The sequence below is a fragment of the Aotus nancymaae genome, unplaced genomic scaffold (assembly GCF_030222135.1).
Source record: "Aotus nancymaae isolate 86718 unplaced genomic scaffold, 86718_ANA_hifiasm-v0.15.2.pri h1tg000029l, whole genome shotgun sequence".
NCBI classification, from domain to species: Eukaryota; Metazoa; Chordata; class Mammalia; order Primates; family Aotidae; genus Aotus; species Aotus nancymaae.
In genome coordinates, this window is record NW_026988442.1 from 43,088,922 (window position 1) to 43,101,192 (window position 12,271).

The 12,271-nt window shown below is 51.6% G+C and overlaps 1 protein-coding gene across 9 annotated transcripts in view; it reads left to right on the top strand.

Moving 5' to 3' along the window:
- Nucleotides 1-9,854, top strand: part of MYT1 (myelin transcription factor 1) — a 76,007-nt gene extending 66,153 nt beyond the window's left edge. For 8 of the 9 annotated variants that reach the window (XM_064382624.1, XM_064382626.1, XM_064382630.1 and 5 more), the window contains 2 exons: nucleotides 1,831-1,974; nucleotides 2,381-3,565. In XM_064382624.1, the coding sequence (XP_064238694.1) occupies nucleotides 1,831-1,974; nucleotides 2,381-2,521 (285 nt within the window). In that variant the 3' untranslated portion in view covers nucleotides 2,522-3,565. Of the gene's footprint in view, nucleotides 1-1,830; nucleotides 1,975-2,380; nucleotides 3,566-6,002 lie in introns of those variants that run through there. The other variant, XR_010344573.1, reaches the window with a different exon arrangement.
- The last annotated feature ends 2,417 nt before the right edge of the window (nucleotides 9,855-12,271 follow it).

A 12,271-nucleotide genomic window follows, 5' to 3' on the forward strand; every position in this document is an offset into this window, starting at 1 on the left:
GGGCCGCCGGAGCTGGTTGTCCTGGTAGGGCCGTGGTCTTGTTAGAGTTAATAACACTGTTCGTTTTGGTGGGCCCGCTAACATGAGCGGCACGGTTGCTCCCACTCCCGTGGGAATGAGTGGGCCCATTAGGGTTACCAGTCTTGTGAGCACCAGCAGTCCATGAGCTGGTGCCTGAGCCGGGCCTGATACCAGACGAGCGACCTGGCAAAGCTTTCAGCCTCTAAGCTTAAGTTAAGAGCAGGGTTCTACTCAGGCAGTTACTGTACAATGAACGCATTTCTATGAGGAAAACACTTAGCATATGCACCCGACCCAGAGTAAGTGTGGTCAATGAGAGCTGCTGTTGCTGAGGAACAGGGTTACAAATTACTTTAAATGTTTGTGTCATATTTCACGATTTCCCTAAAATGAGCATTTGTAATCAGAAACAAAAAAAAGCAGTAAAGATCTTATTTTGAAAATAAGAGCATGCCTCACCCGCGGCTGCCGAGTGGAGCCTGCAGCGGCGCCGGGGGCGTGGGCACACGTTGCTGTGTGGACCAGGCACCACAGGGAATTTGGGCAGAGCCTGCTGGGCAGGGACAGATGGGGAGATGGCGGCCTCCAACAAGACTGCAGAAGATGCGGGACATGTTCCAGCCCCGCGTGTCTTGTTCCACTGGCAAATGGGCCACGCTGGCCGCTTATTACTCAAGAGCCTGTGTGAAAACAGCCTCACCCCACGGGATCAGGAAGGGTTTTTGCTGCCATGCGTGTGGTGACGCCCCCTCCCCCGGGGTCCATAGGCAGTGACAGCAGGGAAGGAGGGCTGTCCCCGTCCCCTCACGGTGTCTCTGGAGATGCAGAGTGTGGGGTGGGTGTCTCCCCCCCTGCTCCTCCCCTTCTCAAAGTCCTCGGGGCCCTCGTCAGTGTCCGTGTCCTCGGGATAGCACCTCGGATTTCTCTTTATTTGCCAAACCAATCTTTTTAAAGACAGACGATTACCTTTAACTAGCATCCCTTTGGAAGGACTCAGAAGCGCCCGTCCGTTAGAGGGAGTTTGGCGAGTGGTACCCTCTGGGGAAGCGCAAAGGCAAAGTGAAGGCAGGTCCCCATCCCCCATGCAACCCTTTCAAAGCCACATGCTTGGCCCCATCCACAGCCTCCCAGGAAGGAGCTCAGCACTCCTGCCTTGAGTGTCACACACACTGTCTTCCTGTGAGTTAGGCTTCGCATCCGTGGCTCCCTGCGGATATACAGTCAGCCCGGGGGCTACCCCTGGACACCAAAGGGTTCCCCACCATGGTGGGGAAGTGAGAAGACTTGCCTGTAGTTGGCCTGGGGACGGTGTGCTTGGGAGGCCCCAAAGAGCTCTTTGTCTTTCTGGTGAGGGGAAGACCCAAAGGCAGTTTGACACCCCATGAGGTGGGTGCAGTGATTCCCACTTCACAGACAGCAGCAGGAAGCATGGTGAAGCTAAGACCACAGCAGGTGGTGTCTGAGACTGAGATAGGGTGCTGTGAAGTCTGTGCTCCCATCCCATCCCCTCAGGACAGACACAGCAGAGAGACGTGTCATGGAGTCCCTGGCACAGTCCCCGGCACAGTCCCTGCATCCCCTTCCTGGCTTCCCTGGAGCCAGGCCATGTCTTCAGAGGGCCCTTGCCTTTCTCTCCTCTGCCAGTCCCTCACCTGTGGCAGGATCCCCTACAGGAAGGCAGGGGCCCTGCCTCTTCCCCCACCCCAGGCTTCTGCATTCTCCCGGAGGGTTGTGAGAGGCAGCCCAGAGAAAGCCCCGGGAGGAGGGGGGCCAAGGATGGGTGGCACTTCAAGTCTGTCTCTGGCACAGATCTCCTCCATGGAGAAGAACCTGAAGAACATTGAGGAGGAGAACAAGCTCATTGAGGAGCAGAACGAAGCCTTGTTTCTGGAGCTGTCCGGCCTGAGCCAGGCCCTCATCCAAAGTCTCGCCAATATCCGCCTTCCGCATATGGTAGGCGGCACCTCGGCTGCCCCCCGGGGTCTCTTCAGGAAGCAGTAGGGCAGGGCATCTCCCACCCCTCTGCCTCCGGGTCCCGCCCTAGGGGTCCTGTGCAGATTCTGTCCACCCCGAATGGCCCGGGCGGGATGTTGGCCATGGTGGCTTCAGCCCTCCTGGGTAGCTGATGAACCCAAAGCAAAATGGTGATTCCATCAGCAGAGAGGCTGCTGCTGGGTTGGCTGCAGAGGGGGCACTCCTGGTCGTTTCAGCACGAGGACGGTGCGGCCAGTGCTGTCTGTAGCTGGTATGGGCTTGTCCCGGGTCACGTAGGGACGTAGGTTTGATGCTCCCACATCAGGTTCTGTGGTGTGGCGCCCACTGAACGGACGGGGCTTGCTAACCTGGTTCTGTTCTCTAGGAACCAATCTGCGAACAGAATTTCGATGCCTATGTGAGCATCCTCACCGACATGTACTCCAACCAGGAGTGCTACCAGAACCCGGAGAACAAGGACCTCCTGGAGAGCATCAAGCAGGCTGTGAGGGGCATCCAGGTCTAGGCCCAGTGGTACCCGGAGCTTCCCAGCCCTCCACACCGTTTACCTCCCCTCCCACCCCGCACCGTGGGGATCCCCAACTCACAGTGACTTCCCGTTCGTGGCCTGGTATGGCCTTGGGCGGGTTTATCCAAAGGGATGCCTGGAAATTGGCTTCTCCCACGATGCTCCCTCCAGGCTTGGGGCACGGCAGCCCCATCCATGTGCATAGGGGCGCTGAAGAATTACAAAGCGATTTATTTTTGTTTTCTGAACGAAATCTGAAGAGCAGCTCAAAGTCTCCAGTGGAAGCTCATGGACAAGGTTCTCAGGGAAGTTTTGGAGTTTGCAACCACAGTATTCCTTTGTCTGTCGAGGCTGGGCGGGTGGCCGTGAGCGTGGTGGGCGGGTGGTTCGAGTGGCATCTTGGCCTGGAGGATGTGCCCGGGGCAGCGTGTCTGTGCTCAGTGAGGCCCCTGAAGCAAGTGTGTTTTCTGTTTTCGTTTAATTCGGTTTTGTGTTAAGGGTGGAACAAAGCTCTGTCCCTGAGGGAAAGTTAGGAATAGGCCTCCCCGAGGACACTCCAGACAGTTGGCAGGCATCGTGGCCGCTGTCAAGTCAAGGAATTTTAGCCTGGGAGACTCCTGAAAATCAGCCTGATGTCTGGGGGCAGCTGACGCACTGAGGCTGTGCAGATGTGTGTGGCCTCGGGTCACAGCTCCCTACTGGGGCTGCAGCCTTTAGACCCTGGGTCTGGGCTCCAAGTCCAGGGACCACTCTGGCTTCTGTGCGTCCACCCAGGCCCGTGACCTATCACCGCCACGTTATCCGGGCCGTGGCCAAGCTTGACCTCTGCATCAATGGTGACGGAGGTGGGGATGGCATCATCAGGGTCAGAGGGTAAACTGCTAACAGGAGACCACCAAGGTTTCACTTCTTTTAGATCCATTCAATATGTGAAAAAAGGGTAAATTTTAATTTAATGTGTTAAAAACACAATGTTCTTACTGTGTAAATAGAATCCAAGTCAATTGTGACTGCAATTCCAAGTTAGTATTTAAAAGTAGAGAGATTGCACTTCCTGGAAAAAATTAAAAAGTAGTTAGTTTAATTATTCTGTAAATTATTTAATTTTGTCAAGATGTAAGTATTTATATTCACAACCTCTTATGTTAACGTTTGCTATTTATTTAACATTTTTATTTATTAATTTTATACTATTTCAACTAGACCCCGCACCAGGACACCATAAGAGGGGAAAAAAGTGAATTCAAAGCAAAAATAACTATTTGACTGTAATATAGGCCACAAAAAATCTTGATATAACTCCTAGTTATAATTTTGATGCAACCAAGTTATTTTTTATATATTTTGTTATTTATTCTTTTAATAATGGAATTTTTTAAAGAAGTATTTTGTAACTGAGTAATTTTGATAATTTGGGGATTTTTGTTCCTCGGTCCAATGGAGAGAAAGACATTTTTGTTTTCTTTTTCCCTTTTGGGTTCCTTTTGTTTCAGGCACAGATAGCAGCAAGTGGAATTCCGTATTTATGATTATTTAAGTGTAGCGCAGATGTGTGTGCTTTGTGTGTCGGCTCCCGCGATGGAGCCCCGTGCTGGGGGAGTGCTGGCCACAGGCAGCCTTGTAGCCGCCAGGCTCACAGGCTGCCCTGCCATCCCTCCCTGCGACAGCTCCAATACTGTGACCCTCCTTCCTCAGGAAACGCGTTGAACCCACAGCACTCCGTGGTGTGTTTGCAGGGTGATTTCCTAATAAAAGTCCACTCTGACTGTGAGTCGGTCCTGTGGTCTGTGGGGAGGACACTGTCTCTGTTCCCGGTCAGCTGTATCGTGCCCGCTTCTGGGAGCGCATGGGTCGGAGGGGGTCTCTTCCGTCTCTGGTCTCTCCTTGGTACCATATGTGGGGCCCCCCCTGCTGTCAGCTTAGCCAGTATCTCCTTTCGAAACTACCCTCCCCCCCCCGGCTTATGTGCGTTTCTAGAAGGTCTAAGTCACTCTGTCTTGCCTTTTCCCACATGACCAGTCACATACAAATTGAAGTTTTTCCCAGGAGTCTTCTCTTAGGGTCAGGGAGAAAATGTTTTCCTGCTGAGGTTGTTAGACTTGGGGGTGTGGAATTGGGGCTGCCCTGGGCTCTCTCTCCTGGCCAGAGGAGGAAGCCGTCGGTGGTAGGAGAGAGTTTGGACATTCTGGAGGGAGGCAGAGCTGACGGTGCAGGTGGGCATGGAGGAAAAGAGAGCTCTCTGACGTTGTTTTTAGAACTTATGGACCCAGCCATGCCTGAAGGCGCTCTGCCCTTGAACTGCCCAGTTATGTAAGGCAATGGATTCTTTTCTTTTTCAGGCTGGTATGCAAGGCCAAAAAGCCAATGCATACCAGCTTTAAAAAAAAACAGTGACTTCTCCCCTTTTCCATTTTCATTCTTTAGTGACAGGGATGAAAGTGCCCAGAGTGTGACTGGGACTGGGGCTTCTAGTCACATTCAACCTGAACTGCCAGCATGCTTTTGACCCCCCTGGAATCTGGCCCCAGTGGCAGACCTGGAGCATCCATCTGACGTGCAAACAAAGGGTCCGTCTTCACTGACAAGTTCTTAGAAATTCTGGACTGAGTTTCCACCCTCTGTTGTAGTCAGACAGGGTCCAGAACAGCCGTGGAGGACATTTGATCTGCCCTCAGGGCTCCAACTGCCGGCTGTGGGGGCCAGAGCAGGTGCCAGTGCCCACTAGCAGGTTACACAGAACCTGTGCCACAGTGAGGAAGGGCTCCTGGGGTCCTCTTTAGCAAGGCCCCATTTGTGACAGGCAGATCAGTGGCCTGGAGTTGGACCCCTTCACGTCGGCACGACAGATGCTGGGTGGGTGTCAGCAAGACTGATTCTAAAGTGCCCCCTCAAGGAAAGTCATTCTGGGGGTCTGAGAGTTGACTGGAGAGGTGGGGGCTGTGATGTTCCTGCTAGGGGGGTCAGGCTGTTACCATGACATTAGAAAGCTGCACAGTCCCCCAGCTTGATAATGGCATGAACTGGTCACCCCCAAGAAGATTCTCTCATTTTTGCTTAGAGGCAGTGGCTGAGCCACCAGCCTTCTGGGAGTCACGGGCATGTGCCCTCGGGATTGATTTTTCTCTGCTACCCCGCAGAGCCTCCCGTTTTCCATCTCCAGAGGGTAAGCTCAAGGTTTCACCCAGAGGGAGGGAGTGTTGGCCTGGCCCTCCGAGTCTGGGTGGAGTTCTGGCTCCTGAAACATTTTCTGCCAGTTGTGTTCTTGCATCTCCAGCAGAGTCTGCTGCCACCAGTTCTCGTGGTTCTGAGACGTGGGCTGTGATGGTTCTGAACTTTCTATACTCTGGCTGGAGTTCAGTGTTTTGGGTCTCCTGGGCCATTTCTTTTACGATTGTGAATTTTCTTCTAAATCACAGTGTTGTCTCCTCTTTCATCTCCCAGCTCCTGCCAATTTTTGCCTTAAAATCTGTCATTTTAGCCAGGTTTAAGAGAGAACTAAGGTAACGCACACGTGCACCTGCTTTCCTTCCCCGAGTGGGTTTGCTGCAAGTTGACGAGCGCACGACTGTCTCGCTGCTGGGTTGACGTCACCCCACGAGTAAGTAAAGTCTCAAGTTCAGGTGAGATTTTCTCCTGTGAACCACTCTGCCCCCTGAAGCCGGTGGCCACTCAGAGGCTGCCAAAGGCGTGGATGTGGAGGGTGTCCTAACCATCAGCTGACTGGGAATCGTGCAACACAGGCCACCCATGCTCCCAGGGGTTATAGCCTCTGTGCCATTCTCTCTGCCATTCTTAAAATACGGAGGTGGAATGTGGGCCTCTCTAATAGGGCCTTAGTCTTCACAAGGGCACCCTTGTCCATGATGGTGGATGGCCTGGGCAGGCAGCTGACCTTTGGCAGAGCTGTGCTCTGAGCCACTCTGGCCCTCACAGCACCCCAAGCCCACCCACCTCCTGGCTGCTCCCATCGTCTCTGTCTCTCTGTCTTTCTTTTCATATCTACAGCATGCAGGTCTCCATATGTGCTGACTTTTCTAAAGCCTGGCCTGTCCTCTTCCAGCACCTTCTGTGGCTCCCTCCTCCTCTCCCTCCACTGTATCTTCCCCTCACCTGCTTATGTGCTCCCGGCCTCCCCTCCTTCCTGATGTCCACCCTGGCCTGCAGCTGCCTCGGGGCTGTCCCAGCCTGTGTCTCAGCCCTTTTCTCCTCATTCCCAAGGCCGATGTCTGCTACGTGCAGGGAACTCCCAATCCTTTCTTCCCTGGCTCTAGTACCTTCTGGGTCTGCACTTGGATGCCACAAGGGCATCATGACACATGGCCGGGTGACCACAACAGCCTGCCCGCTACTCCCAACTGACCCTCTCTGAGCCCAGCGAGCCTCGAACCCCCATCAGCCCCTGGTCTTCACTCACCCAGCTGAAGGTCACGTGGCCATACGAGAGCTGCCAAGAGGGGCCACAACTGCCTGATGTGCCACATGAATGTGAACGCCGGGGCGCCCAGCTTGTGCTATGTGCCACCCCATGGGGCAACCATAGAGCAGCCCTGACAAGGCAGGTGTATGAAGTGGGGGAAGAATGGATGGTTATTTTGGATTGGAATAAAGCCATGCAGGGATGTGTGTACAGCAGCACAGTCTGTGCCCTGCCCACCACGTGGACACAGTGACTTTCCTGAGCTCCAAGGAGACCCTCCCAGTAACTCATGTGACAGTTTCGCTGAGCTGTCTACTCGAGCTGATTGTAGCCCCTGAGAGCTGACCACACCCCGGCAGCCTCTTGAGCCAGTGGAGGTCTTGAGGGGCACACTGGGAGCCCCATGAAGTTGGCGCGTGTGGTACAGTCTCAGCCCTGCAGACCATCCCTGAGCGCCCACCACTCCAGGGTGAGAAGCCTTGCCGGAGGGGCAGGGGGTGCATGTGAAGCCTTGCCGCCCCCACCGGCGTGGGAGCAGGAGGTTGAGCAGGAAACTGCAGCAGCCAGTGGGTGTGGAGGGCGTCCTGACCACCACGCCAGCACGCAGTGAACACTGCTCATGGGACCCGTTCATCTCTGCCCATGAGGCACCTTTTGCTATTTATTTCACACACTGTCAGAAGTGTTTTCCTTGCTTTTATTCTGTCAGAGCAAGTTGTCAAAATAGCAGAAGACAAACCTGGTGAGGGTCATGACTCACAATGGTGAGGAGCCGTGTGAGAACCAACCTGCCGCCTAGAAATAGCAACCAGAGTGCTGTGGGTTCCACCCCGTGTCCCCTCGGGCCACTGCTTGGGACCCTGATGGGTGGGTAATCTCAGACCCCATCAGGCACCAAATGTATGAGGGCTCCATTATGGCCACCCTAACTCCCACCCCACGCAGAAGCCCTACGTGGCTCAGCCATGAGCAGTTGAGGAGAAATAAAGACTGACCATTATTGAATCTTATCCCTTTCTACATATATGGGCTCTTTCCTCCTCTCACCACCTGTGATACAGGCTATAGGATTGCCCCATCATGCAGATGAAGAAACCAAGGCCCAGGGCGGCCCAGAAGGCTGCTTAGAGTCACACGCGGCTTGGCTGTGCAGCCAGGATTTGCCTGCAGGCCCCTAACTCCAGAGCTGGTGCCTTCAGAACCACATGACGGTACCTGTAGCATACCCAGAAGAAGAGTGGATCCTCACAGAGCAGTAGGATCCAGTGGGTATCTGAGGGGCCAGAGGAGAAGAGGCTGCTCTGATCCCTAGGCCAGTGGGAAGGGCAGGAGGCGCCAGGAAGAATCTGCCTGGACAGGGCAGGGAAAGATGGGAGCTCACAGCTGGGTTGCTCCAGCCTCAGAAGAGTTGGGAACCATCTGGGCCCCCAGTCAGGATGCCTGAAGAGGAGGGCAGGGGAGGCCAGGTAGATGTCATTGCCTCTGGGGACAATCTGACCATTCCTCAGGGCAGGTGGGACCGGCTGGAGACCACTAAGACTCCTCCAAATGGAGGCAAATTCTCCAGCCTCATCTGCCTCTGTATTTGGTGAAGAGAGCTACAGAGAAATCATGGAGGGAAAATGGGACACAATGGTGGTCAGGGGATGCCCCTTCTGAGGGGCTTGCACCTGACCTGAGGGAGGCAAGGTCCAGCCCTGTGGGTGTCCGAGGCAGGGGCAGGGACCCTGGTGGGAGGGAGGAGGGTGCCAGCCAGTGGGACTGGGCAAGGGGGAGGGGCAGAGGGAAGCGTGAGGGATGAGGGGCTTCAGCCGCTGCCAGACTTTGACACTGAGTGAGATGCAAACACAGGGGACTTGGGGCAGTGGAGTGACCTTGCTGGTGAGTTTTCTGGTGTATTTGTCTGCTCAAGATCCCTGAGATGAGGGACTTGTCATACTAACCCTGGATGTCCAGGGTCAAGAGAGCGATCTGCCCTCGCAGGCAAACAGTGCTGTGTGGAGGGAGGCAGGGGGAGTCCAGGGCTGGCCTCGAGTCACTGGGGATGTCTGGATGAGTGCTGAGACAGGGCAGGCGGCTCCATGTGGCACTTCCTCACCCAAATCCCAGCACTGGGCTGCCTAGGGGAAGCCGACTTGGAGCTCGCTCTCCAGACAGCTGGCAACTGGGTACCTCTCCCTGTGCCTGGCACCCCTGCCTGCCACATAAAGCCATTCTGCAAAGGTGCACTGTGGCCCCAGATTCACCCACGTATGACACTTCTGGGACATCCCTACATCTCCCATCTATATCAGCCGCCCCTCTTGGCTTCGAGGTCTGCTCCTGGTGGGTTGCTGGCTACGTGATGTCTGACGACAGCTGCCAGCCTGGTTCAGGAGTGTTACCTAAGGCCCTCCTGTCTGCACCTCCAGGTCCAGCTGCAACCCACCTAGTGTCCAGGGAGGGAAAACATCCTCTGCCACCACCTCATCCTCACGACAATCTGGTCTACCTCCGTTTCCTGGGGAGCCCCTCCGTCTTCAAGGCCGACACCCACTCTCACGTTCCTCCCCAGTTTTTCCTTTCACAATTCACAGGAGGCGGTGAGGAGTGGGGAGTGGTGCAAGAGCTGGCACAGGGGAGTTCCTGTTAGTGGCAGCGATGCCACCAAGAACCCTAGGCCCCACATCCTAGGAAGTGTGGGCGTCAGCTCAAGGCACTCCCACCTCAGGTGTCCTGTGGACAGGGCTCTGGGCCCTGAGTGTGACACCGCTTCTCTGTGAGGACCTGTATTAGCCAGCGTCCCCAAACAGAACCAATAGGGGATACGTATGTGTCTCCTACATAGACCCAGCAGAGTTGACGTCGCAGACCTCTTCCCTATGCCCACATAAAGTGGTTTGTTTTAAGATAAGGAATAATTTTTAAGAATCATTTCCAGGGAGAGAGATCCAAGATGGCTGATGATTAGCAGCTCGGGCACGTACCTCCCAGTGAAAGCGCAAAGAACGAGAGGACGCCACACTTTCAGACGAATATTAGTTGCTCACGGACCAGGAGATTCCCAGTGGAGGAGCTCCACGGGTCGCCAGGGCGACTCTTGTGGCCGGCGTGGCAGTTTTGCTGGTGCCTTAGCACGCCAGTTCTTGGTGCGGAGTCCGGAGATCCCCGGGCAGAAAAGCACCATCAGTCTTAACACCGCTGTTTTGGCCGGCTCAGTGGATTGCTCAGATTTCGGCGCTGGGAATCAACAAGTTGGACGTCAGAGACCCAGTTAGAAAGTCGGTAATTATAAAGACGACAGACGGACAAATATATAATGAAGGGAAGAAACCAGCGTAAAAAGGTAGAGAATACTCAAAATCAGAATGCCTCTCCCTCTACAGGGGATTGCAGTTCCTCATCAGTAACGGAACAAGGCTTAATAGATTACACGTGTGTTCCAATAACAGAAGCAGGTTTCAAAACGTGGGTGATAAGAAACTTCTGTGAATTGAAAGAACTTGTTCTAACCCAATGCAAAGAAACTAAGAACCTTGAAAAAAGGTTTGACGAAATGTTAACGAGAATGGACAATTTAGAGAAGAATATAAGTGAATTGATGGAGCTGAAAAACACAACACGAGAACTTCGCGAAGCATGCACAAGTTTAAACAGTCGAATTGATCAAGCAGAAGGAAGGATATCAGAAGTCGAGGACCAGCTCAGTGAAATGAAACGAGAAGACAAGAATGCAGAAAAAAGGATGAAAAGGAATGAGCAAAGTCTCCAGGAAATATGGGACTATGTGAAAAGACCTAATTTACGTTTGATAGGTGTACCTGAATGTGATGAAGAGAATGAATCCAAGTTGGAAAATACTCTTCAGGATATCATTCAGGAAAACTTTCCCAACCTGGCAAGGCAGGGTAATATTCAACTCCAGGTAATACAGAGAACACCACAAAGATATTCTTCAAGAAGACCAACCCCAAGGCACATAATTGCCAGATTTATTAGGGTTGAAATGAAGGAGAAAATACTAAGGGCAGCCAGAGAGAAAGGTCAGGTTACCCATAAAGGGAAACCTATCAGACTTACAGCAGATCTCTCAGCAGAAACCCTACAAAACAGAAAAGAGTGGGGACCAATATTTAACATCCTTAAAGAAAAGAACTTTCAACCCAGAATTTCCTATCCAGCCAAACTAAGCTTTATGAGCGAAGGAAAAATTAAATCTTTTGCGAACAAACAAGTACTTAGAGAGTTCACCACCACCAGGCCTGCTTTACAAGAGCTTCTGAAAGAAGCACTATACATATAAAGGAATAACCAATATCAGCCTTTCCAAAAATATATCAAAAAGCAAAGAACTTTAACACAATAAAAAATTTACATCAACTAATGGGCAAAACAGCCAGCTAGCATCAAACGCCGGTATTAAACTTATATATATTTTAATTGGATAAAAAGCCAAAACCCATCGGTATGCTGCATCCGGGCCCATCTTACATGCAACGATACACAAAGACTCAGAGAAAAGGAGGAAGATTTACCAATCAAACAGAGAGTAAAAATAAACTAATAAACAAAAAGCAGGAGATGCAATTCTCGCCTCTGATAAAGAAGACTTTAAAGCAACAAAGATCAAAAGAGGCGAGGAATGACATTACATAATGGCAAAAGGATCAATGCAACAAGAAGAGCTAACGATTCTATAGATCAACGAGATAGAAAATTAACAAGGATATTCAGAACTTGAACTCAGACCCGGAACAAGTAAACTTAATAAACATTTATAGAACTCTCCACTTCAAATACACAAAACATACATTACCACCTCACACCTATTCCAAAGGTGACTATATAATTGGAAGTAAATCACTCCTCAGTAATCGCATAGCATTTCATAGGTTTAAATTAAATATTGGTTGGCTGTTTGTTTGTTATCTTCTTCCCTTATTCTTTCCTGACTACATCATTAAGTATAATTATCAGTATAAAAGAGGTTTTCAATACCCATTACTAAATTGCATTCTAGCCTGGGCAAGAAAGCAATACTCCCATTCTCTCTCCCTCTTTCTTTTCCTTCTCCCTCCTCCCCATTCTCTCTCTCTCTCTTTCTCTTCCTTTTTCCTCCTTCCTAGTCTCTCTCTCTCTTTCTCTTAAAAAAAAAAAAGAAAAGAAAAGAAAATAAAGGCAATATAAAATAAAAAAAAAAAAAAAAAAAAAAAAAAAAAAAAAAAAAAAGAATCATTTCCAACCATTTTATACATGTGAATACATTTGAGTTCACTGGTATTTTCAGATCAACATCAAACTGCTGTCACCTGTGTGGCATGAATAGCAGCGAAGCCTTGACAGATGTCTGA